Consider the following 27518-nt stretch of genomic DNA (forward strand, 5'->3'; position numbering starts at 1 on the left):
CCCATAACTGTAAGAGGACAAACACTAATTTACAGGATTTCTTTTCAGAGAGAAGTAAAAACTTATGTCTGACAAATTATAAAACCCTTGTCACCTCCCCATTCTCTGCTATTTAAAAGGAAGCAAGGCTTGCTTGGGATTTAGTGCCTCCCTCACTTCAATTCTCCCTGGCACTAAATGCAAGCTTTTTGGTTGCATTACTGCAAACCTCTTACACGTATGTTTACAGCTGAACAGATGCCCAGGAATGTTGCTGAGTTAAGCTTTATTTGGGTGCATGAGCTGAGCATCTGATCTCCCCCCTCCTCCCAGAGGGTCCCTATAGGATACACTGGGGAACAGAGAGCGTGCTCGGCCCTTGTGCTTCTCTGGAGCTACTAATTTCTCTTGAGTGAGGCTGCCATCATACATTCAAAGTCAATAAAGTGACCTCATTTGTCTTTGATTTAGGGGCAGTGTAGCTTAATTTGCACAGTATTAGGTCTGAGGTCAGGTTTCCTTTGGATGAGGCAAGCTTTCTTCTTCCTGCTCCTGTTGTACAGCTTATCCTCAGGATCCTAAAAGGTGACTTGATTCATATCACCAAACAAAGATATTGAGGTAGGGATACAACTATTTTTGTTTAAAATGGGGTCCAGTCTGTAATCCCCTCATGCTTTTATGTATGTTACTAAGTATGAACAATGAGATTGAAAAAATGTCATGTGGATCCCGAGCAGGTGAAAAAAGTGTTCCAGATATATCACCTTTATTGCTGAACCTTTTTAATTGCACTGGAGGTAAATCAGGAATGACTCCATGGCAGCCAGTGGAATCATAACTAGGTAAATGTGCTAGCTGAGGCCAGTGGATACAGTCTGAGTGTATTATTGTTCATGTCACTCTCAGAAACTCTCCTTTTTTCCCAGTTGCTCACTAGGCAGCTTTTTCTTGTTGCAGTAAAAAGAGATGTTGCTGATTCTTACACATTTTTCATTCTTATTCTTCCTCTGAAGAAGTGTAGCAATAGTGCCCTATTTTCAGATAGGAAGATAATAAAAAGATCAGCAAGAGTCAGAGTTCAAGCAAACCTCATTGTTCCCCATGTCCATCCCCCAGGAACAGAATTCTTCTCTGATGCATTTTCTGTGACTTTATCCACTCCATTTTTTAAATAAATCAAGCAATTGATATACAACATTAATCTGGAAACTGATTCACAGTTCAAAGAAACTCACTATACAGCTGAAATTTGCTCATGTGGCTTCCCCACTATCACCAATTTCCCTGCTTCACAGGAGTGCAGCAGCATGGGTTTAATCAGTGATGGCCTGGTAGGAAGTGCTTTGAGATGAGCAGGTCCCCTATGAAACCTTGAGGATTGATGAATATTGAGGAGAAATGTATAGGTGCAGATCTGAGGCTAACAGGTCAGCAGAATTTACTACTTATTTCTGCCTGGGAATATTACACTGCGACTGCATTTGTATGGTGTGGAGAGGTAGTGCTGCAACATGCAGACAAAGAAAGCAACAATAATTCAGCCAGTTTTCATAAGCCTTTTCCCTCTCAGTGAGAAATAACACCCCCACAGGCAGTGCATTAACATTATCATTTCTATAACAGTGGTGCTTCCTGGCCCCAGCAGAGATCACGGCTGCATCTGCTTGAAGCTATGGAAACATGTGCTTGAGGTCTAGCTTGATTTCACAGTGTTTGTGCATTTATGAGAAAACTAAAGATATGAGGAAGTATTGCTGTCATCATTGTATGGGGGAGAGATGGAAGAAACAAAGCACAGAAAATATTAACAAGTGTCCTAAAACCCCCTAAAGTCCATCTTGGAACCAAAATACAACCAGACCGATGGCCATACTTCACTAGGTAGTGATGAAGAACAGGGGCCAAGGGGAGATGGGCAAGTCATTAATAGTTTCAAAAATAAGATCAGTGACATGACATTAATTGGACAAAGTTTTACCTATGTGAGAAAGGCTTTAAAGATCAGAAAGTGCAGTATGAAATGGCAGAAATCACATTTAAAAAGGAAAATGTCACGTCGCCTTACTTGTGACATTTTGAGTCAAAATGAAGGCTGTTTTTTTTAGCTTTCACAAGCATAATCAACTAGATGTTCAAATGAGAGGTACAAATATTTAAAGGATTTCTGTAGAGGATCAGTGTCTCCTGAACGTGGAGCAGAACTACAGATAGAGAAAATAGCTTATAGAGCTCCCCCCTTTTCCAGTTATGGCTGTTTTGCTCATCTCCTGACTTGCCTTCCACTAATGAGAGAGCAGTCAATAGAAATTACACCACCCACTGACATGGAAGATTAATATTGGAAAATAGTTGTAACCTTTCTATTGAATACTTCTGGCAGTATAAAACACAAACATCGATTGCTGGTGGTTATACCTGTGTACCTAAGCAATAGTCCTTGGCAGCTTCACGTCAGTACCTGAGAAAGTACATTATATTGTATAGGTGCTCAGCAATATTAATAGATCAGCAGTGAGACCATCACTGGTATCTCAGGATATTGTGGGATAAAAAAGTCTTAACCCAGTCCTTCTCCCATGGCTGTAAATGGCTTCTGGGACAGCAAGGAGCTATCCCCATGCCTTGTCGTCCCTGACTCTGTCTGCTGGGTTCAAGGTGATGCTTAAGGGGTCCACCGCATTATCAGAGAGACAGTGAGTTTGTGGGCACTTCCGAGCCTAGACCAGCAGAACTGGAGCCCGGGTATGACCAGGTAACTCTTGCTCCACTGCTCGCTTCAGTTCAGTCTCTGCAGTGTTTTGGACCATGGAAACAGATTTGGTGGCATTTTTGGAGGGAGTCTGTCCCTCTTCCTTGCCCTGTTTTCTTGTCCTGTGCCCCATCACTCCAGCCTGCAGCACGCCACAGAGGCTGATTTCCAAACTTGCATAAATATGTGACCTTACGGGCTATCTCCAACACGCTCTGAGAACTGAGTGAAAAATAGGCCTTGGCCTCAAGGGCACCCTGGGAGAGGCTACTGGGAAGCTGCAGAAACCACTGCATTGCTCACCCTGCGCACCAGCCAGCAGGAAGGGCAACATCCATTGCTCTCCCAAGGCTGGAAGTCCTGGACTTGTGTCCGTAATGTGCTCTTGGCTTCCCTCAATGCAATGCAGCAGTTGAGAATGAACACGAGAGCCAAAGCATACAACTGGCATGAGCTGGCGTGTCTCTGGGCATCCAACTAATTAAGCAGAGTAAGTGACCCACATCATCTGTCTATCTAAATGTGCATGGCTCTCATGAAGTTTTCCGAAAGGACATTCGCAGACGAAGAAAAAAGTCTCAGCAGCTCTGAAGTGTCAGGGCTATTTTACACCCTCCCACCATTTTTTTCTATTTTTCCCCTTTGTCTATTTTCATTGGGGAAAACTACATTTTTAAGACAAAGCAGCAGAAAATTTCTAGCTGACTCAGTTCTAGAGAAATTCCCCCAAGATCTCATCTTTTTTGTTCCGCTCTGCATCCCAAAGTATACAGACTCTGTTTGCTCAGTGTCTGTGTCCCTGCAAGTTCATTGTTATATGTGTTAATCTGTTTAATAATTCATCTCCAATGCAGTGACTATCTGGCTGTTCAGGTCAGATTTTTATATTCTAAAGTCACTCCACATATTTGATGAGGTGATCCCTTCTGCTCATGCTGATGGGAAGAGTTTACTGTTGACTGGATCAGCTTACATATGCTTTTGCTCAGATTTGTTGATATTTCAAGGGCAGAGTATTTTAAGGCCAGAATTTTCTCATCTTTTTGGATGGCACTGAGACAAAAACAAAAAATGTTACATCTGGTGAAAGTTAATTATATTTCAAATCTGTTGCAACTGATTTGGCCTGGCCTATAAATAAGTAGAATGTGCTCAATGTTTGAAGACTGAGACTGTGCTTCTGTGGAAGTTGGTTCTGTAAGTTAATGGCTCCATGGAGAGATAGCAAGTGAGCTTTCGATGTCCAGAAACCCCTTGCTGTGCTCTGGCTGAAAATCTGGATAGAACAGAGACCAAAAGCAGCTTAGGTTTAGATCCATTAAAGGGCATAGTGCCAGGACATGTGGTCTTGCACAACGAGCAAGGGAAGGTAAGAAGTCACTGTCTCTCCTTGTTCAGTATTATCTAACATGGCTGAGAATTTTAAGCTCAAGCTTCCTTCTGAATAAGCCCTGAAATCATTTTGGTTTTGCTTTTGTCTGTATCACATATCAATTTACCATCATCTCTCAAGCATGAATTTCCTGTTACAGGAAGGGTAGTTTTACCATCCACATGTTCCAGATGATGAACCTGAGACATAGAAAGCAGCCAGAATGAAATCAAGACTTTCAGAGTTTCAGTCCATTGTCTGCCTAAGAAGACGGAAGGTTATGTGTCCTCTAAGCCTTCAGCATCACAGAGAGGAGGGAGGCGAGTGGACAGCAGGCTTGCTCAATAGCAAGAGAACTCCATGGTGGAAACAACATTAGTTCACTGATGTCCAGAGACAAGACACCTGAAGTGGTTGCCAAAACAGCCCAGATAAGAGATATGACATCATTCTCTGGGTGCCAGGTAGAAAAAAAAAAAAAAAGAAAAGACAACAACCTGAATGTCTTGTGTATTATTCTTCAATACAGGAAACATTGTGTTAACTAACTTCAAAATTAACTCAGTAAACCTAAGAAAACATGTGCTTTCTGACCATACTGCTCAGCAGCAGACTAATAAAATCTTATCTTGACACATTCCTGGCCACAGTTGTGGGTTAGGATCACCGATAACCGGTTCTCTTCCATCCTCAGGCTGCTCATTAATACCATGATTTTCATGGTGAAACAGTGATGGCAGATAAATTCACAGCCAGGGTTGGGCAGACCAGATCAGTGCTCACCTCCTGCTTGACCTTAGGCACCTCTGTTGAATTAATAATTAAGCGTGGTGTGGTCACTGGATGATCCATCTGCAGATCAAGTCTGCCTCCAGAGAGGTCGATGACAAGATCTCCATGGTTTTTTAATGCCCAGCACCTGTATGAATGAAGAAATAGCAATTGCAGTCAATGAGAAAATGTGTATGTGAATGTGTTTATGAAGTGAGGATATTTCTGAAGCAGTGGTACTCATAAAGACCCATAAAGCCCTTCTGCAATCCCCTTTGTTTTCCTGAATGCCTATGTTTTTCATTTTGAGTCACGCCTACTAAGGTGGTACCTGCTGTATTTCCTGCAGGACATAATTACATCTTCGCTGCAAACATGGGTTGAAACAGAGTTGGACTGCAAAGACAACTAGTCGCTGAGGTGCTATGAACTGTTGAGGTCACTGGGAAATGAAGCTACTAAACATGTGGTATCATCTTGTGAAGACACCCAGTAAGAGATACCCTGTCACATGAAGAACCCCACTGGTACTAGGAAAACAAGAGACCAGGGAAGTCTCTTGGCTTGCATGAATTTAAGGATCTAAAGTTACAAGAGCACTCGTATCAGTGTAAAAGCTGCATGAAAATGTCTTTCAGGATCAGGTTATAGATGTATATTGTGACCTATTCTTTAATATTTAATTATTTTTCTCCCTATGGAGGTATTGGGTTTTTAGAGACCTTACAAAGCAGGCAGCCTTTGCAAGTATAATGTCATTCAATGAGATTTGCCAAGTTACAAGGAATATTGAAAATTCATGCAAACACAAACCAAGAAGATGCTTTGTGTAAGCTGGCTTATGATTGCTGTCTCTTTGCATATAGGTATAATGTATTTTTCTCCTTCTGACTAGATGTTTCCTTTTCTCCCATAATCTAGCTTCCAAAACCTGTGGATGGCAGAGTTTTAATTTTGCTCTAAAATCTTGCACAGGCAGGAAAACACAGGCCTAATGGGTGCTCCTGACCTTCCAAAGGATGTGGAGGGAAAATAATATTTACTAGAGGTCATCTCCACTTCCTTCATCTTTTAATCTCATCAGGAAAGGTGTCTCTTCTGGCAAAACTACAAGAACAGGCACATCAGAAGGGACTTAATTCTGAGCTCAGCCCCAAAGAGGATCTTTTGCTCATCATCCGTAGATGATCTGATTTTCCCTGGGTTTCAAGCACGGATGGGCATCTAGTGGTATTTTCTAAGTCCTTGTACTTTTTAAGTGCAACAGCAGATTAGGTGCTTTTGGTGAGATCCACAAAATTCTGAGCAAGTGTTTTGTTTCTGAAAAGATTTAGTTTGGGTGTAAGGCTGGGCACCAGGGAAGGGGATGAGTCATAAATGTTGGATGCTCAAGTTCACCAGGGTATCTCACTCTAGAGGTGGATCTCCACTCATCACTTGTAGGTGTCTGAAGAGCATATGAAGTCTTCCCCAGCTTCTTCTAATGGACTGAACCATTCATATTAAAATTTGCCTTGCAGAAAATAGAGGGGCTGAGAGAAGCAACTGCTTAAGCTGACACTGAAAGAAGTGGAAATGGAAGGACAGTCCCAGGAGTCTGGTGATCTCTGTCAGGAATGAGTTTTGGGGAGACACAGATCACAACTAGTATTTCTTAGGAATAATCTGTTTTGTAGTTAACAGAGTCAAGCTGGTATTAGTAGTAGCAGATCGTTAATTCACACAACGTGCTCACCCATGCAGTTAACAGGCTGTCATGGTTTCCGCTGATTTTACCAAAACCGGACCGACAGATGGCCCTTCCCCTCTCTTCTCCCCCCCCAAAAGAGGAGAGAGGAGGAGAAAGAGATAAGGAGATTCAGAAGTTCAGAATGAACTAAACTACTTTAATGAAGAACCAATATTAAAATAAAAATAAAGAAGAAAATAACGAAATAGATACAATATATACAAAACCGTATCAAGCTCCCAGGATGACAGTCACGTCACCAGCAGGCACTGGGGAAGTCCCAGACTGGACTCAGCAACAGATGGGAACTGGATTCCAGCTCTGGAGTCAGGAACACACGGATCAGGATCAAAGGCAGATGAACAGACAGAGTCCTCTCTGGATGTCGGCCATCGCAGGAAAAAGGGGTTGACTCTTTGATCCCTCAGCTTTTATACTGAGCATGGGGCAGATGGAATGGAATACCCCAGTTGGTCAGGTTTGGGTCACCTGTCCTGTCCACTCCTCCCCACTGATGTGACCCCTCTACGTTTTTTCCGTTTCCGACCCTCTAAGGGGACAACTAATGAAATTGGCTGCCCTTGGTTGTTATAGCAATAAGTATAAGCAAGGGCCTCCCTGCACACCATCCCTTGGCACGGAGCACAAACATTGGTCTTATCATTCTGAGAACGAGCAGTTTTCTCCACAATATGCCGTTAATTTCAGAGAGTTAGAGGAGGCCCAGCTAGGATGTAAAGTTACAGAACAGAAAATTGGTTCACTTTTACTTCAAACTGGGACACAGGCACCCTCACTCATAGTTACGTGGTTGCAGAAATGGCTGGGAGACCAAGCCCAGCTGCGTACTCAGAAGTGCAGAGTCAAACTGTGACATGAGCTGCTTGGTGAATGTCTGGAAAATCCCTCTGAGAATACTCTGGTTTATCAGGGGTGTGTATATTCCTGTGTATAGCAGCTGTCACGCTCCTGGATGTGATCTGAACCATGCAGCCCTTCATTGCTGCTAGTGGGTGTTAATGTAGATTCAACAGATTCCTCTTCACTAAGTTTATCAATTCTTCTGGACTACACAGCACTCCCAATGTCTAGAGCAAATAAGTCCCTGGCAGACTTTCAGGCACTACCTTCTCAGCACATACCTTCCCTCTCTTCTTGTTTTCTGGTGGTGGCATCACCTGACCAGTCATCCGTGAATTTTCATGAAGTCTGGATGCTTTAAAGAGCAAGCAAAGGAGGAACATCAATGAAATTACCTTGAATCACCCAGACAGGACCAGTCCATGAGGGAGGGCTGGAAAGGTCCTTTCCTTCTGTCTGCTGGGCTTAGGCATCATGTATCAGACTGGAGCATTTGGAATTTTGGACTAATAATTAGAATGGTATTGCCTTTTAAATAATGAGTTCCTAAGAAAAATAAATAATCAATTTCATGAGTTTTTAGCCAGCAACTAGAATTCTAACCACTTTTAGTCTTAGTTTCACTGGTGAACTTAAATGAACTTGAAATCTGCCCGCAGCTCTGGCACTAATGTGTCACTGATGGGGAACAGTAACTGACAAAAGAGATAACCTGAATTCAGTCAGGGCTGTGTTTCCTCAGCTAAAAATATGATTGACACTTTTTATTATTAGTTGAAAAACTCAACAGCTTAAAAATGTGCGATAGGTAAACAGCAGTTTTTTACTGCATTCCCAAGCTGAAAAAGCAGCTTGCTGGGCAATTTTTGGCAGAAAACAGCATAAACTTACTATTACACTTGCAAACCAAGTGAGAAACAGTAAAAGTGCACTGTTGTAAGAAAAACATGTGTAGACTAAGCTTCACTTGATCTCTCATGAAAAATGACACTTTATATTTCAACAGATCTTTATTTTGCTAGATTTTTATGCCTGTCATCTTCAATTTCTTCTTTTTCAAAACATCTTGCTGACTTTTTTTGAGACTTTTTTCAAGCTTCTGAAATCCCATCAGCATCTCGCACACTCTCATAGTCTACAGGGCTTGGCTGACAGCATTGCTATAGTGTTGTCTTTTACATTCTCCCATCAGTCTTTATGTCTGGAAAATGCTGAGGTCAAAATTTATGGTTTTGTCCCTTGATGACCTCAGATGAGAAATATGAAATAAGATTTTTAGGAGGTCTTCTCAATTATTTTTTCTAATTCATTGTGAGCATAATAGAAGAGTAAGAAAAAAACAGCCAAGACAACATGCCTGGATTCAGTGTGGGAAGGCAGATTTGTTTGTGTTAGAGGTATTATGCAAATGTGAACCATTTTGCAGAATAGCCTTTAACTTATGGGATTTTAAGTCAGAGAGGGGGAATCCCACGAGTAATCTTCACTGAGTAGGGAAAACCATCTCTCATATGTAAAAAGTACTGCTTACTGCTAAATTCAGAGACAGTGATGGGTATGGGGGTGTGTGCTGGGTTCCCTTCCCCAACAAAGGGAATTTGGATTAAAGAAAACACTCTTGAGAAGTTGTTAGGCCAGAGTCCTTCATAGAACCGCCACTGCTCTGTGGTGGCTACCTGGGATTGTGCCATGGGACAGGCCAGAGACTGGGTCTGTGGCACTTGCTTTGACTATGCAGTAAAATATATATATATCCCCTGATTTAGCTATCTGTGATTAATGCTTAGTGCTAGTGACCATTGTAAATGATTGAAGTGGTAGAGATGAGTATTTCAAATCCAGGTTGCCATCTATTGTAAAGCTCCTTTACCCATTTTGGAAGAAAGCTCGTAGCTGATGAATGCTTTAGGCTGATTATGCAAATAGTGCATGTTAAATAGCAGGATTAGCAGGAGGCCAGAGTCTCAGCTGGGGAGACAGAGGCAAAACAATGAGGTTTGGCTGCTGTAAGTATCTCTAAGTGGGTCAGGTCATGATATCTGTAGCGTGAGATTAGGCGTTTTGCCTGTTGGACGAGGGTTGTGGGAAGGTCTGTAGGATTTGTGAATGGAAAAAAAAAAAGGAAAGTGAAGATTCATAGCTCTGAAACCATTTTGGAGCTGTTTACTAGACAGCAAGACATTCATGTGTGGTGTCCTCTGAAGGTTTTGAAGGCATTGGGTTAACAGCACATTGTAGATGAAGAGTGTTAGTCCTCTCAACACACGAAGTTTTGGTGAGTCTCTTCCTAGGGGTTATAATTCAAATAGACGCATTTCTGGGCAACGTCATTCTCTACTGTTATCCCTTCCTCTTCTGACCATGCTGGTTTCTATCGAATTAATTTCCATCTTACAGATGTTGTTTTACTGTTAATGTCCCCTTAACCTGACTGCTATTTTCTGTGTCATAATTCATTCTGCATGTCTTACAGTCTCCCTAGGCCATCACCATGAATGGTTGGTTTCTATCTGTCCCTCTCTTTCATCACCTCAAATCTGATTTTCCTACAACTTGAAACATATTCAAACATTTTATCTAAGCTACCTTCTTTTCCTTCATTTCTAGTTCTGCAGCACTTCTTGTTTTCTGGTATAAACACAGATTCTTTGAAAATATACAATTAAAATGACTCTTTCATGGGCACTAATTAGTAGAAAAAACCTTCAATAGGTGTTTGAGAAGGAGAAAGATTTTGGGATTCTTGGTATTTCTTGGATATATTTACTTCCAGATCACTTTTCAAATACACATTACCATTTAGGTGGTAAAAGTGTCTAGTCCTGGCTCTGTAACACATTTGTCATTTATCTTCTACTTTCACTGTTGGATGGGAATTGATCTGTGTAAGTGTATGACATGGTCTCTTACTAATGGCTCACAAATCTCTCTCTCTGTCAAGTGAATGCCCATATCACATAATAAACTTCATATTCCACTGCGGAAACCTCTCAAGGATCTGGACAAAGCTGGTCACACTGTCTGGAACAAACATATATTTTTTTTTCCCATTAGATGCTGGGTTTATCTAAGCCAATCTTAGCTGGACCAAAAGATGGATGGTTTTTAAGGGTTTTTATACTAAAAAAAAGGAACCACCAGCTAATATGGCTTTGCTGTGGTCTGTCAGTCTGAAATGATCTATTCTGAGTCCTGAATGTCAAAATACATGACATTTTTGAGATGACATTTTAGGGGCATTATTTCTTCACGAAAAGTTCAAGTACATTCAACTTTCCATCTCTTTTTGATATGCAGCCAAACCCCTGAAATTTCAAACTGGGCAGAAAGTCTTTATTTTTGTTGCTGTTGTTATTATTATTATTGTCCTCCTCCTATTTAATTCTGACTGTGCAATTTAGTTCTGACACATGTCCCAGGACCAGCAGGATGAGTAGCCAGTAAAAATACAATGCTGTGAGTGTCTGAAAAGACGTGGATTTAGGATAACTCTCATTGCAGCCCTGCTTAGTGACATGGTTTAGTGATGGTTTTTTATCAGTTAGGTTGATGGTTGGACTAGCTGATCTTAAAGGTCCCTTCCAACCTAGACAATTCTATGATTCTGTGATTGAGTCAGCTTGTCATGCCCACACCAACCCTTCAACTTTTTGTCCTGCTTTTTCCCTTTTGGTCTCATGCCCACCAAGGAGGACATCTTTAGGGAAGCAAGTTGTTTAATATAACAGTGACCCATAGTGCTGCTGTAACCGGCAAACCTACGGAAATAGCATGAAGTGCTAAGAAGTATGTATTAGTGAAGAAGGCAGGTCTCTTGGCACAATTAGAAAGAGCAGAGGTGCTTGGCACATTGTCTTGGCCAAATTCCAGCATGGCTGTAATTTAAAGCGTTAATGTAATGCCTGTAAAGCTTTACTCATGTGAAATGGAGGCTAAATTATTTTCAAAGAACTTGCAGCCTTCCAGCTCAAGAGTGCTAGAATGGGGCAAAATCAGGCAACATGTGATGGCCCTTTTTCTCTTCTTCTTTCCTCCAGTTTCCATAATATTGCCCAGTGTCTGGATTCATAACATATATTGGGACTTCAGGCAGGGCAGCTATTCCCTATTAACCCTCCATTTCTGGTGGTAAATGGTGATGTCACCATGGTCGAGTTGCTGCTAAGTTGCTTCCCAGGTGTGCTGGGAACAGCACACATTGATTGCACGTGCGGTGAACTGTATGTCCAGCTGCATCTGAGAGCAAGTCAAGCCAAAGAGATTAGCGGATCCATTGCACGGAGAATGGATCAGATGATCCACGAGCCAGACCCAGACACAAGCCTCCCAGCTGCTGCTCAGAGGGAGCCTGGATGCTGTAGATTCATAAGGGAGGCTTCTAGCCTCTTTTTTTCCTTCCTGGAGGGGGTTTCTGGTTGCCATGCCTGCCCACCCTGAGGTTAATTAGCTAGCTCCACCCTGAGGTATAAGCAAACTATAGAGGAATATTTCTTCCTCTTTGCAAGAGGCTGGAGAAGAAGAGTAGCCAACACATCAATTTATTCTACAGTTATTGACACATTGCTTTGCTTTTCTTGAAGCAAAAGGAAATACTGTCCTGAAAGACTAACGCTCCCTGTGAGCAGTTCTAGCTCTTGCTATCACTTTGGACAATACCCTCAGGCTCTGAGAATGTTTGCTTCATAGCCCCCTTCCTCCCTCTTCGGGCATGGCCAAGCCCTTCCTCTGCCATCAGCTTCTTCTATTTGCCCCACCTCCATGTTCTCTCTTTATACCTTTTCTACCCCTGCTCAGACAAAGGCATTTTTTTATGGCCTTTGCAATGAAACATCGCTCTCCTGTCATTTTTTTTTTTTTGTTCTCTGCCTGCACTTCTTGCACCTCTGGCTAAAAAATAGCAATAAAAGCACTGTGGTTTAAGTTATTTCTCGCCTACGCTGTCCTAGTACAACAGAGATCGTGGGATAGTGTGAGGTAGCATTATTACTTCCTCACACCGTAGGCACATATCGTATGGAGAGGAATTCCCTAATAATACACCAAATGGGCAGCAAGAGTCACTGAGGGCAATATAAGTCTTTGGCTATGTCTCTATGGGAAGCTTGGGAAGATATAGCAGCTCTAGCTGCTATCATGAGAATTAATTCCTAAACAGCCTCGTCCTCCAGCACTCCAATGGCTCTGCTCCAGCCAAGGTGGCAAACCCTCCATGAGATACCACTGCCTGTGTGTGTATGCTCCCCTTTCCTCCCAAAAGCTTTCCAGCCAGGCTGGGCAATCCAGCGGGACACTAACTTAATTGCATTGAATCTCAAGACAGTTTGTATAGAAAATCTATTGTCTGCATTCCTTGCCCTGGGCTGGGCTGTGATGGGTACATACTGCCTGGGTACCCACATGAGGGACCTTGAAGAGCTGCCCTGTAAAAGTTTACCCCGTCAGAGTGTGGGTGCCTAAATGTTGCAGAGTTTCTGGGCTCTGCACTGGGGATTTGTGGGTGGGAACGTGGTGCTTGCAGTCCAGGGAGGGACATTAAGCACTGCAGCTATTCTGCAGAGCCTGTGGAGCTGGCTTAAGGTGATGGGTTGGGACACTGGTATGGATAGGCCCTTCAGAAAGCATTTGTGGGCAGTGAGATCGTGCCTCGGCTGCGTGGGTTGCACACTGTGGTGCCTCGATTCCTGCCCGAGGGAAGGAAGTTGCTAGATTTAGGGCAGAAATCTGTGGTCACTGGGGATTTGTCTCCATGAGCAAAGGCTCCATTAACAACTGGCTTCTTCCATAGGACTATGAATTACCGCTTGTCTGATCCCTAGTGTATTACTTCAGGTTCTTTAACATATTGCAGTTGGTATTTGCCCTATCTAACGTGATGCTCAGAGACAGTTTTGCCTCCATCTGTAACTCTGCTGGTTAATGGAGTGTATCAGGCACTGAAAAATGTGAGACTTTCCCCCTCCCACACCTCACCATCAACTCTGTTTGTGGCCTATGGCCTCACCTATGTACCTGCTACTGTTGATGAGATTGCCACCCCTTTCCCACCCCAAATGCCCAGCTGAATGAGGCACTATCCACTTATCTCACTGCACCCTTTTCCCAAATCCAGTTCCACCATGGAGGAACTAAGGGCAGGTGAACACCTAAGCTCGTTTAGTTGGAAATGTTTCTTCTGCCAATTGCCTTGGAGTAGGGGATCTGCAGGGCTTTTCCCTGTTTAGCGGACACAGCCCCAGTGTTTTTCTTCTCATTTGGTATCTCTAAAATAGACCATGTGGTGTCTATTGAAAAAATAGTGATTCTATTGAAAAAAGAGGCTCTGGATACATTGCCTCTAAGATTATATTGTAAACTGACAATCATACTTAGCTACAGCAAATGCCAGCCCTATTAAAGAAGGATTATATAGAGATGAAGAGTTAAAAGCTTAGAAAATATTTGTTTAATATTTTGCCAGAGGTGTGTTGCCATTACTCAGCAGCTGACTCCCAGCAAATCACATCCCCACAGGCAGAACACGGCCACTAAATACACCACCAGAGGAAGAAAAAGGGTGCTTTAGTGGCTCCTGCATCCTGCAGAGCCTGTCCAAATCCCCTATTGTGCACTGGAGATGATGGGAGCATAAGACAAGCGTTTACCCTCAGACCCTTTAGATTCATTCTGTGAGTCATCGGGTCAACAGTGTTCAAAACACTTTCTGTTAAAAAAGAGAAAGAAATGGGTATTTGACATAGGTTTGATACTCTTAATAGTTAAACATGGCGATGACTGTGGCAATTTAGCCCAGTGCTTTGACTTTGAAGATAATGAACAACCCCTTGACTGGCTGTTATTGCAGATGGCATAGTGGCAACACCCTTTCTTGGGAAAAAGGGATAAGGCAGCAAGAAGAACTTAAAATGTTTCCTTGGAGTCTGGCATGATTTTTGTTCAGACCAGCCTGCTGGGGCAGGTAGGTCAGGCAAGTCAGACAGGGTTTCTGGTGCCACTGGTGAGTTTCTGTTGCAGACTGGGACTGCATGTGAGTTGTTGTTAGAGGCAGATTTAACTCCGGGTTGCCAGCAGCTTTGTACTTTTCTCACGTTTAAAGCCCATCCTAGATTTTTGCAGCTTAAAGACATCTGCAAATTGCAATTTATAGCTGCTGCCCTATTGCATTTCTACACTGTACTGCAAGGCAAAGTCTTTTCAGTGTCAGGGAGTCATTGTGTGGAAGGGAAGCCATGAGAAGCTTAGGTGAAAGCTCTTTAACTTCCATACATACAAGATCTATCCCTCAAATTCAGTCTAGTTGTTTAGCCTGAGACATTAGCTAATCAGCCAGTGCAGTGTAGAGGCCAGCTGTGTATTGCTTTTCCACTGATGTTATAACAGCCCTATTACTATTACACTAATAATATATTAGACCTAATTCATTTTCCCTGGTTGCCACCACCTGCTTCTGCTTAGATCAAGGGCTAATGAGCAGTTGACAGTAGTTAATGAGCTTCTGCAGCAAGCGTTTCAATTTCTTTGCTGACTAAAATTAGGTATCTCTTCTGGGCACCATGCTATGCCTCCCTGGGATACTTGGCACCATTAGTTCCCCAGTGTCAGGGAGGAACCACCTCTATCAGCAGGAGACCGCAGCAGTGGGTGCCATCCAGAACAGCCCTCCTCCACTGAGCAGGGGCGCTGTGCTTTTGTCCACAGCTTTTCAAACTGGTCTATAGACCAGTTCAGCTGTGGCTGTTTAACTGGTGATCTGTCCAGCCAACCAACCCAAGCAGCTCTTGCTCTGCAGCCGGGGTGTCACCTTCCTTGCAGCAATGGCCTTTGTCATGGTGCTGTTGGCGAATCCTGCTCTGGTAGGGCTATTATGGTAACTATTTCTGCATTTTCCAAGGTTTTTGATAATAAAGGTTGCTCTGTGGATTGCTGGTGGGGAAGGGGAACTGGTAGGTGCCCAGAGATTTAGGAACTGAAGCTTTTTCCTGCTCTGACACTGGTGACATAGGGACTCAGGTGTCATTGCCTTGCTATGTGCCAGCTGTAAAATGCTACAATTACAGTGAAATGAATAACTTGCTGATGCCAGAGAGGCACCTAAATTCCTTTGAAAATCAGTGTGAAATGACTTTCCCAAGATGCTTTAGGTGCTTGGTGGTATCTGTACATAGAATTACTGCCCACCTACCTTGCAACACTGGTCCCAAATAATTTTTCAAACTGGCACACAGTGTCTTTCAAGCCACAGGAGTGTGATTGAACAACTGAGTCCAGATATTTGGCTGGCTGTGTGAAGGGACCATTAAAAGGTAGTGGGACAGATGAGAGAAGGTGACCATTCAGGGCATACTCCATGCCTGGACCAAGCAACAGGCTGGCAAGATTTGCCACCACTGCCTGAACTGATAGTCACAGCATGTCTAGTTTCCTGCAATTTTAAGTATTTCCTGCTTCCCAGGCATTTTATAAAGATTGTTTTCCAAGTTTCTCTTGTTTTTGCAGAATATAGTCTGGGGAATTAGCTCAATTTTGCCTAGAGATAGGATGAAGAAGAAAGCGCTTTAATAAGAAATGCTGCTCTGTAATGAAAAGCCCACCTACAGACTGCTTTGTACAGGGCTGCTCAGGAAAGCAACTTCACTTTGCTACTAAGATTGTTGGAGCAGTAACTTACTGCCGTGAAAAATCTCTCAGTAAACAGGCTGGCATCTCAAAAATAACTTGCTAACTTTTTTTGCCTCAAGTTGTGCTCATCTGCATATCAATGTGAACTGTTGTCTGGATGCTCTCCCTCTTCTGAATCTACTGGAGAAGTCACAAGCCTCACAATGAATGTTTAGATGATTAACCATCCTTGTGATTATGCATGTAAACCTCTGTGGACAGAGTTTTTCTCCCTGTAGCATCAGTTGTGGCTCCCAGAGCCATATGGAGGCTTCATGGTCCTCTGCAGACTGAATCTTGCACCGTCTGTGTGTCAAAAGCAGTGTCCCTGTCATGTTTCTGCCTCTGCCGGAGACTAACAATGTTCACTGGCCTCCCTGGAGCCCACAAACCATCTGCAAAGACATTCCTGGGATGGCCAAAACCCAAGGTTCTTGGGCTGTTGGGACTCCATAGCACAACCGAAGTTTACGCTCCACCACACTGCTTACAAGCGTGTAATTATTACAGTCCTTATCCCAGTGGATGTGCTGTGATGTTAGAAACATGGAACAATTCTTTAATCTAAAAAAACCAAACCTCTGACAATTAGTCACTGAGATGCTGATGATACGCAATACATAGCAGAAGTGTGCTAAGAAGAAAGCGGCAGTACTTCACTAGTGAATCTTCTTGTTGAATCATATCAATGTGAAGTCAGTAACACAAAAAAAGTGCAAGAAAGAAAAAAGTTTGTTTCCTCAGTCATTTTTGAAACCACCATCCCATTTCCACACTTGTGTCTGTCTTGTGTGATAGATGTGATAGTGTCTAAAGACACAGCAAGAGCGTATTCATCCTCTTTTACTATTCTACTTTAAGGAAAGAAGACAAATTATGCCTTGTGAAGAAGCCATTTGCTATAAAGTGTAAAAATGCTTTAATATTAATATTTTATAATAAAATTCATGACATATTTATAAACACTCTATCAAGCATTTACAACTGAACCACAGCTGAGAGCTTGGACTGGAATAAATAAGCAAGGACACAGCTAGTATGAAATATACATCTTAATTTTTATAATTGTGTGTGCTTTATTCTTTACACAAATGGAATGGATGCGCAGAGTATTTACACATAACAGGAGTGTAAGCTGGACAGGGTATTTTGTAAACTCCAGTTCAGATTCTGAGTACCCCACACACCATACAGCTGGGCTGAGAAACATCCTGCTGAAGAGACGCGCGCCGGCCAGTGTGCCGGCTGGAGCCGCCTGCTGAGCACAGGCTGCTGCACCCGGGAATTTGGACTGGCCGATTCAAATTTAGGAACACAAATTAAAAGGTTGCTATCCCACTAAGAGCCAACAGTGTTGTCTTTTTTTTTTTTTTTTTCTTTTTTTTTTTTTTGCCATTTTTCCCCCAAAAAAGATCTTGCCTAGGATGCTGGCTACTGCCCATCCCCAGAAATGCTGTTTTACACCAGGGCAATTGCCTGCGCTGTAGGTCAGGGCCAGACGGCGTAAGCTGCTAACGCGGTGTGAGGGATGATGAATTGCATCTCACACTCCTCACCTTAAAGACAGAGTCTCAAAAGGGCCAAGGGGGTAGTGGTTCCTATTGCTTTTGGTGAGATGTCAGTGGGGCTGAAGCCTGCTGAAAATCCGCCACAGCATTTGGCTCATGGGGTGTCTTTTTGTTCAACAGTTTCACAGCACCTACCTCAAAAGGATCTTGGTCCATGACTTGGCCCTCTGGGTGCTACAGGAATATAAGCAGTAAATAATGACGGAAAGAGCTGAGCTGCTGTTTGATCATGTGGCCTTGGTGTTTTACAGTAATGCTAAAAAATCGGTGTAATGGGGAGAATGGACGTATAACTTCAGGTGGTGTAAACAAGATGGACTCCACTGATGTCCCTGCTCATTGCAGGGGGGTTGGACTAGATGACCTTTAAAGGTCCTTCCAACCCAAACCATTCTATGATTCTATGAAATCAATGAAGTGATGGTGATTTGCACCAGCTGAGGATCTAGGCTAGCTAAATGCTGAATAGATTTTAGATGTTATTTGCTGTTGGCTTTGATGCTGATTTGTGCCCTAAAATGGCAACCTTTTTTTTTTAAACATAATGGCAATCTCATTCTTACTTCTGAACTAATTGACAAGATGTCTGATTTTTAATGGAATAGGAAAATACATTTATTCCACCAAGGCATGAGCTTGAGCACATGAATGCAGTTGAACAGTGAACCGTATGCATAACATGGGAGACAAAATGTTCAAGAGAAAAAATGCTGAGATTAAAAGCTGTGAAGGATAAAAGACCACTTTCTGTGAACACGGCAGATATTATGGCTTTAAATCTGCAGCTTAAAAAGAAGATTGAGACTTTTTTCATTAACACTGTTTTTCCTACAAATATCCTCATGTGTTGTCACTCACTGAATCCTCTGGTCAGGGATACAATTTGAAAAACAAAAAATAAAATGTAAGAAAACCAAAGCAAAAATACAGTTTGACTGAGGGCTGATGAGCAAGTAACAGCGAAGGTGTAACACCAACAATTTCTCCATAGAAAACTACTGTAAATAGGTAGGTGGACGTTGTATAGCTAGGACACTGTCGCTGGCTCGTAGTGGTTATTAGCTCAGGTTCCACACTGCTCTCCAGGGGGAGGATTTGAAATTTCAGTGCAACGGAGAGATTTCTTATCCTTGACTTTCACAGGGTGGTTCCTAGGACCCTATCCACACCGGAGCATCAAACCATGCTAGCTACAAACACAATTACATCACAGAATATTTATCTAGAAACAGCCTTTACTACCAAAGAAATTACAAAGCGCTAGCGTGGACAGGGTACCTCTGTAGGAAGGGGGAATTAAGCGAGAAAGAGGCTCTTTCACTGGTTGATGGTCAGAGCGTAAGACCAGGAAAGAGTGCCGTTTCACTGAGCCCTGTTAGCAAGCTCTCAATGAGTCAGTGCATGGAAGATGCTTTGTGGCAAGGAGAAAGAAATAGGTTGTAATATTGCACATCTGCACAAAGCTAGCAAGATGTCATTGTGATCATTCATGGGTGGACAAAAAGCTGTGATAATTTTGGTTCTGCTTAGACCCTACGGTGCTACACACTGTGCCAGAACATGAGAAATAGCACCAGGGGTGTGATCTGGCACTTTTCCTAAAGGGTCCAGCATTTGCATTTGTCTCATGTTTAGACGCTCGCAAGTCTTTTCCAAGGACAGAAAAGGAATCTGATTATGCTGAGCTGTGTTAGCACCAATATGGTCTCAGGTGCCAATTGCTATGGGTTGTGAGTTTGGACTTTTTTTTTTCTTTTTTTTTTTTTTTCTTCTTTTGCACCAGATGTAATTTTGCATGAATCTTATGTTTCTCTTCCTCCTCCCACTACCACCCAGTATGATCTGAACAGCTGCAATGCAAAAATGAATTGCAGCTCTGAGGATGCTGAAACATGAAACGCAAAACATCAACGCACAAAACAAATGGGTGTACAAGTCCGAAGGGAAATAAGACCTCTCACTGCTTCTCTTGGTGTATTGTTTTTAAATATATGTTTTATTTAAAAAAAAAAAAAAAAGAAAAAAGAAGTGCAATGGCAACTCTAAACTGGAAGCACAAACAACAGACAGGGAAAAATAAATAATGTTACTACAGTAACCAAGGACTGATGGAAAAATTGATTGTACTCAGCCATAGTGTTACTGTTCACCGTAAAGCACAGCACATGACAAAGCAAAACAGTTACTAGTAGGATAGTACCGTAAAAGGCTGCATGCTGAACTAAGAAACAAAGAAGCAGATGTGATTGATTGCTTAAAAACAGAGCTGAAAATTAGAATGAAGTTCCTGCTTTAGAATACTTGTTTTTTTTTCAGGTCTGATGGGCTATTTCCCAACCTGGGGCAATAGTACTTTGCCAGCATGGAAAAATCCATGGCTTCCAAAGATCTGGGGTCACTCTGTGGATTTCTGCAGAATTATCCAAAATCTAAACTTTCATTCATTTAAATTTTGTAAAAAAAAAAGTTTCTAGCCCTTCTGGTTACAAAGCTCTTTTGGGGACTTAACTGAAACGCTTGTTTATAAATCTGCGCTGGCCAGGCAAGAAAAATAGTAGTTAAAGAAGTGTGAACTTCTCAAAGTTACCATAGTAGGGCAGTAAGTGAGAGGCCACCTCAGGGCCATTAAAATGCCCCTATTTTTAACCCTGTCACTGCTGGTGGCTATATTGCAAACATCCAGCTAGTTGCACTCTCTGCGGAGGTTGGCTGGATATTCCTGTCAGCTTGACAGGGTGTAGAAATGTAAGCTTCAAATAGACAAGTAACTGAGGAGTCTATTTAGCATTTGCCCTTAAAATGTCCTTAAGCATTAGGGTTACTGTAGCCACCAGCTAGTAAGTACTGGACTCCTGCGGCACAGCAGGCAGGAGAGTGTGGGTTTTATAGAAAACTTGGTCCAGCAGCAGCAAAGGCAATTCAGTTCACTATCATAATACCTCTTGCAGTTGTCCCCTTGCGTGTCAAGAGTGAAGAATGGCATCAGTATACAAAGGAAGGGCAATGTGAAACGAGAAAAAAATACCTCCCTCTCTCATTCCGTGCACCCCAAACTGCAATTCCACAGACTTTCCCCAAATCCCTCACAAATGTCCATTGCCTCAGCTTTTGCTTTTAAGACCCTTGTTGACTGTGAAATGAATGAAGATAGAAGTTAGTTGGTGACCTGCCTGCCTGCAAAGAGAGGAAAGATCGAATGCGTTTGGTATTTCTTTTAAAGAAACAGGAAGAATCATAAAACATTTGGGGGTGAAGTGTGACTCCCTCCAAGAGAGAAATTATTAACTGCATTCAAGCACTGACATTTTGGTTCTGAGAAATCGTCCATTTCAATTTAAAGATGCATTATCCTTTTGTGTTCAGAAAAGGTCCTACAGGGCAGTCAGTTCAAGAGATCTTTCCACAGGAGTTCATCATGGTTAAATAGAGGCAAGGGAGAGGATTAAATTGAGAGAAAAACAAGATGACAACTACAATTTAAGGAATTGTCTTGCTTGTCATTAACAATAGAGAATCTGTTATGGAAAAGGGATAATGCAACTTGATGGTCCTCTTTACATTTTACAGTCGCACAAGGGTGTAAATATTTAATCTTTCAATTAATTAATCTTTACAAAATATCTCACAAAAACATTTTTACCTATAGAAATTAGTTTCTATACATCAATATACTTTTATTTTTATAAATTATTCCATCTTTAAGTGCCTTCTATCAATATAAATGATAAAATAGACAATCAAAAATTTTAAAGCTTTTCCCAGTTGTATCCCTCCTTGTCAACATAGGTGCTGTGAATCCTCATACATATGTGTGTGTCCACATGGGAATGTGTGTGCATGTGTGTGTGTGATGTGAAATGCTTCCATCCTCTCCCGCCCCCAAACTCCATTAAAATAAACTATATTTTTGTTTGTTCCTGATGCAATAGTGTTTCCAAAGGGGAAAAAAGAAATGCTTGGCTTGGTTTCAGAAATCAAAAGATGTGCATAGTTACCAAAGTCGAGGTGTACCAACTACAAATGTGCAATGACAAGCTTAGAATAGGACCCACCTCCCAGTCAAGTCAAAGAGCGTCCTACCAGTGACTTCAGTAGGAAGTGGACCAAGTACTCTGAGCTTGATTTTGCAAGGCGCATGTGGCCCTGATCTAGCAAAACGCTTAAGCCTGTGCTTAGCTTTGAGCATATGAATAGTCCTACTGGAACTGATGGGACTGAACGGCATAGGGAAAGACCACACATGACTCCAAGTCAACGGGCTACTCATGTGTAGGAATTGGGGTCAAGTGCTGAGCGCCTTGCAGGATCAAGCCCTATATGAGGTTCAAGAGCTGGGAACTTCTCTTTAAAGCAATCAACACACTGAGCTCAGCCATTGAAATCTATCAAAATGTCCACATGGGCACAGGAGGTGGCTAGCTCCCCTTGACAGAGGGTCTCCATGTCAAAAGTTTATACCTACAACTGGTGCTTTGAGCACACAACAGATTTGCTTTATATGGTAGAAGTCTTTTTGTTCCTACCCTTTGACCCATCAGTGTCCTTCATGGCTTCAAACACTTTGTGTTGTACATTCATCAAAATTCACATTGACTGCAAAGAACATAAATGCAACAAAAACAGGAAAGCCTCCAAATAGTATATTATAATTTTCTTCTAAATATTCTCCCGTCGTAATCAGAGGTGCAGTGGCTAATTTATAATTTTTCCTTTGAAGGAATCCAGATGAAAGGCCCAGATTGTTCTTCAATTACAAGTTTGCATTGATTATATATATCTTCTAAGCTATCTCCTTGGACAATAGCTGCAGCAAGAAAACATATCAATACTTCTTTTAATTGATATATTCTACAGCATCCAGTGTCAGCAGATTTTCAGTGTACTCATAGATACCGATGAAATGAGATGGAATACTAGTACTCTGTGATTATGGACAAGTCATACCCCTGCAGATGGCAACTAGGTTCAAACCAATGGACACCTTCCCATGACCAACATCCATCCCACTGCTTGCAGTGAGAAGACTGAGCCAGGTTAATTTAGAAAACTATCAGTTCTGTCCTAGGGCAACATAAAGCACAGTGCCTATACTTTTAAATTCCTTGTCCCCCCAGCAGAAATCTGGAACTGCAGTTCAGATTATGCACACTGTCAGCATGTAGAGGGACAACTGTGGGTTTCTGAGTGGTATCCACAAATCACAGAATCACAGAATCTTCTTGGTTGGAAGGGACCTTTGAGATCATCGAGTCCAACCAACAAAATACCAGCCCCCTGAGTAGGGAGCTGCCTAAACCTGCCCAAAAGAAATGCTGGGACCCAGAGCAGGTCTTAAATCTTGCTCTTTTCCAGGTCAGGAAGAAGATGCCCTTCTCTTTCCCTCCCGTGATCCATAGCTTGAGCTCTTGCCTTGAGCTAGTGAGGAATTCTTTGGTCTGTACAAATGCAACGGTGCGATATTTTTACTGACTTCATTAAAAGCAGTTTTGGGTCAGGGAGGGAATAAAATTCATGCATAGATATTCCTTCAGGGCATCAAATGTTTGAGGAGCTGAATGCCTCAACTGCTCTTGAATTTCAGGGAAGCAATAATACCCAGGCAGGAGTCCTTACTGTGGGCACACTATACTGATATGTACTCTAGGCCAGAGACAGAGCTGATCCAGTTTTGCAATAAAATACTTTATCTTGGAAAAAAAAAGTTTTTAATAAAAACATACCTGTAAAATATTCTCCAAATTCTTGTTCTAATTTAATTGCTCGATCATAGGTTTTCTTCGCTTGCTCCTCTGTAAGACGTTTATTCATTTCCCTAGAAATACAGAGGAAGTAATAAAAAAAATTATTTTTTTACTAGAACAGCTTTCTGAAAGATACAGTCAAATGAATCACAGATGGATTGAGACTGGTACTAGAATCAAGCAGTGAAAATCTTCCATCAGTTAATGGACACTCAGTAATTTAAATTTAACTTCATTCTTATGTAGTATAAACCTACATTTCCAGACTATTTCCCATTTCTCCCCTGATTGGGTTCACTGCTCTCCATTCCAAAACAAAATATGAGGCCCAAATCTGGTAACTGCCAACTGAGATGGACTTGTGGCATCAGGAACCCATGGGTAACTCTGGGAGCCAGAAGGTCTCAAGGTCTGAGCACTCAGAGCACTCTTGCCTCCAGAGCTGAAGATCCCTCCATCTCCCAGGCCCACAGCTGGCTGTCTCAGGTGAATAACATTGTCCAAACTGCTGAAACGTAAGCTGGGTTTTGACTGAGGCTGGGGCTATGGAAGTGAGATCACGATTAAAGGAAGGATTCAGCACACTAAGACTCCTGACCCTGTAGAAGGAATCCCAGAGTCATTGTAAACCCTGTAGTGAAGCCCCAGAAGGACCCAGCACCCAGCATGTCTTCCAGGGAGACTTCTTGGATCAGGTTGGGGCATGAGTTGCAGATAACATGAGAAATCAATCTGAGTCTTTCCAGCAGGAAGAGTTAAGAGGAGTTATTTATTTATGTTCTCTGTTCCAGTACTTTCTGATTAACTAGAGACATTCCCAGTCAAGTGGGTCTTGTAGATTCTAAGACATGCAGGATACCAATAAATGTAAAAACATAGACAGTGTCAGTAACATTCTCTTATTGCCAATGTTTTGTTATTTGATGGAGCATTTAAGTTTCAACAGAGGCATTATTTACCAACTTTAAGAAATGAGTTGTCTTGCCCATGCACACTCAGCTTTTAATACCACTGTATGCTTGCAAAGAGTCAAGCTCATACTCATTCACTGCCTTACACATATATGCCTGCAGATATCCATATCAATTAGCAATAATAAATAGAGTTTGCTTGTTCCAGCATTTTTTCACAGCATGGATTCATTTTTCTTAAAACATGATGGAAATTTTCTGAGGCAACTAGGAAAGCAAGAGATGGGAGCATTTTGTGTTCTACATAAATCTGATTTAATGCCATGGGGGATGCATGTAGGGAATTAAGTGCATGATGGTGCATGAAAAGAATGATCTATGAAGTGCATAACAGAATGGACTTGCTACAGCTAACTCCTACCTGGCTTCTGAAAAACATCCTGTAAGGTGTCCGGGATGCAAAAAGGTATTTCAAGAAAAGACTTAAAGCTGCCTATCATATAACTAACCATATAGCTGGGAACACTGCTTAGAAAAATCTCTCTGGAAATACCAGTGCAATGTAGAAAGCAGGTTTATAAAATGAAGGACAAGAAAGATTTCTTTAAAAAATTATGATTGACAGTTATTTGTGGATTATATAAACAGGTTTAATATATGCCAATCTGTGTCATGCTGCTAAATTTGTGATACTACTAATTCTATTTATTGGAAAGATTGCTGTCTAATTGAGTTCAGGTGGGCTGAACTCATCAACTATGCCTGCTTGAAGATATCTTTAGGTGTCTGAACCAAAACTCTGTCTTGAAGAGGGACATATCATTGTAAATTCTTATGGAAACCTAACATTTTTGTCTTAAGGACACTCAACCAATATTCTAGTGCTAACAACATCTTCCTCCTTCCAGATCTATTTCTGGTAAATTTCTGAGAAGTATTCCTCAAGAGCTTTGAATGTCAGAGGAGAAAATACAAATAAAAATATAAACAAGCATTAAAAATATGCTTTGAAATGAGTAGAAACTTGCATTACATTTTCAGGTTGTAGATTTGCCTGGGGCATAAAACTGTGCTAGTTCCTCTGCCCATCCTGTGCCTTCAGGAGAGAGGGTGGAGAAGGGGGAGGACCACCATGTCCATTTTTTGTGTTGAATTAAAAGTGCTTCCAACCCATAGTCCCTTGTAATTTTTTATTTCCTAGCTAAGGACCTACACAGCGGGTGAATTCAAAATGCTTGCAAAGGGCTTTCTCTCCAGGCACATTTTCAGCATTTTCCTTCTCTCCCAGTGAAGAGCTCACCCAGGCAGGCTCTTCATTACTTTCAGCTCTCATCCCCATCATCCCCCCATGGTCCTCCTTCTTCTAGAGAGAGAGGCCGATTGAGAGGTACCAGCAGGGATGCCTCTGGGACTAAACCTGTGAGATGGAATTGTGTAGAGGTGGGGAAGGAAGGAAGGAAGGAAGGAAGGAATGATGGAGCAGTTTGTTTACAGCAATTTGATTGCCAGGACTGAATTTAATTGAAGAAAGCAGGAGACATCCAGCTCAGGCCATGTGTTGTGGTTGCTTTTATACCCAGTAGTACCTTATGATCTTCTATTGCTGTGGTCATTAGTGTTAGTAGCATATTTCCAGAGAACCAGCAGTAGCCAAGTTTGAAGTGCAGGTACAAGCTAAATTTATGCTGCCTCACTCTTCTTATCTTCACTGTCAGATGGGTGCAAACGAGTGTATGTGTAAATGAGAATCAGACTTCAAGTGCTAATTTTGCTGCAAGTTAAATCTTTTGACTTTGTTTCTTTGCATCTTCTGATTAGCATTTTTTTGTCTTTTGTGATTTTACTTTGCTATTACACTAACTTTCAACTCATTTGTATGAACAGGAGTAACAGTTATGGCAGATAAACCTCTAATTTCTGTGTTGTAGTAGTAACATAAAAAAGAATCAGTGAACACAGTTATGCTGTCATAAAAATGTCCTCTTTGTGTTCCCGCAGAGCACTGGTTTACCATGTTAAGCTTCTCCTTACTAAAAGAGTAGTATCTATTGGAAATGTTTTATATCTGTTCATCTGTGCACACCTTTCAACTCACTACCAGTTACATCAGAGTAGGTATTTGTTTAGCCAGACCCTGCGTGATTTAGCGGCATTACTAAACAAAATAAATGATTATCACAAGCAGAGGGCTCAGAATTACATCATTATTCTCACACAATTCTTTAAAAGGAACAATACTGTTTATATTAAGAGTTGTCATTACTGTTAGAAACTAATTTTGGGTACTGTTTGATAAGATAAATGCACATTAGGTAGATTAACTAGATTAAAAGATTATTTGTAGAGAGCAGGCTGCAGGGGATAAACCAATTTAGAATGCCTGAATTCATTCCATTTTTCTCTTTTTTTTTTTTTTTTTCCCAGGTGTTGTATTGTGTTTACATAATTTGTTTATATAAGAGAGTGCAAAAAGTCCCAAACTAGTACTGATAGATAAGGACTTTCACTGTCCCACAAAAATTTGGATTACTAATTAAAGTTGTCTTCCATGAGGTATTTGCAGAACAAGGAATTCAAAGTCATATAATGGATTTCACTTTGTTTGTCCCTACCATACTGTCAACACTAAGGCAGGTTTAGATGTGGAAAGTGAAGAATAGCTTACTTTTGATTTATATCAGTAAGGAAAAATCTTCTAAGTCTGCAGAACTTGTTTTGTCCTACATGAAATATTAGCATTGCTTTGGTTTAATAACAGGATGATTGTCAAAATATTTTGCATCTTCATAACAGTTTTCAGTCAATCTGTTCAAGGATTTGCTGCTCTTACATCAAGTCAATGAAGCCTTTATGTTATTGCCACATTTCTAGTTCTGCCTAATGTATTTTTCAGAGTAAGTGCCACTTATATTTACTTTTTTTTTTTTTTTAAATCACTCCAGATGCAATGTCAGCATTAAACAAGTAACGGAAATTTTTATGCATGGGAAAACTGTAGGTTAAGATCTATTTTAAAACAATCAATGCAGAAGGCAGGCTATCAGACTACCCTTCCCCTTCTATACAGCAACATAATCAGAATATAATTCAATTGTAGGGCTGGAAGAAACGTCAAGAAGTCATCCAACCCAAGATGGCTTTGGTCAGGATGGGGTTGTGCACATACCACAGACTGTGCA

General features: G+C 41.6%; 1 protein-coding gene across 8 annotated transcripts in view; it reads right to left on the reverse strand.

Moving 5' to 3' along the window:
- Positions 1 to 19463: 19463 nt before the first annotated feature.
- Positions 19464 to 27518, reverse strand: part of DLG2 (discs large MAGUK scaffold protein 2) — a 673276-nt gene continuing 665221 nt past the window's right edge. For 7 of the 8 annotated variants that reach the window (XM_074147586.1, XM_074147578.1, XM_074147613.1 and 4 more), the window contains 2 exons: positions 23408 to 23499; positions 22385 to 22491 (listed from right to left, as the gene is read on the reverse strand). In XM_074147586.1, the coding sequence (XP_074003687.1) occupies positions 22385 to 22491; positions 23408 to 23499 (199 nt within the window). Of the gene's footprint in view, positions 22492 to 23407; positions 23500 to 27518 lie in introns of all 8 variants that reach the window. The other variant, XM_074147594.1, reaches the window with a different exon arrangement.

The sequence above is a fragment of the Numenius arquata genome, chromosome 1 (assembly GCF_964106895.1).
Source record: "Numenius arquata chromosome 1, bNumArq3.hap1.1, whole genome shotgun sequence".
Taxonomy (NCBI): Eukaryota; Metazoa; Chordata; class Aves; order Charadriiformes; family Scolopacidae; genus Numenius; species Numenius arquata.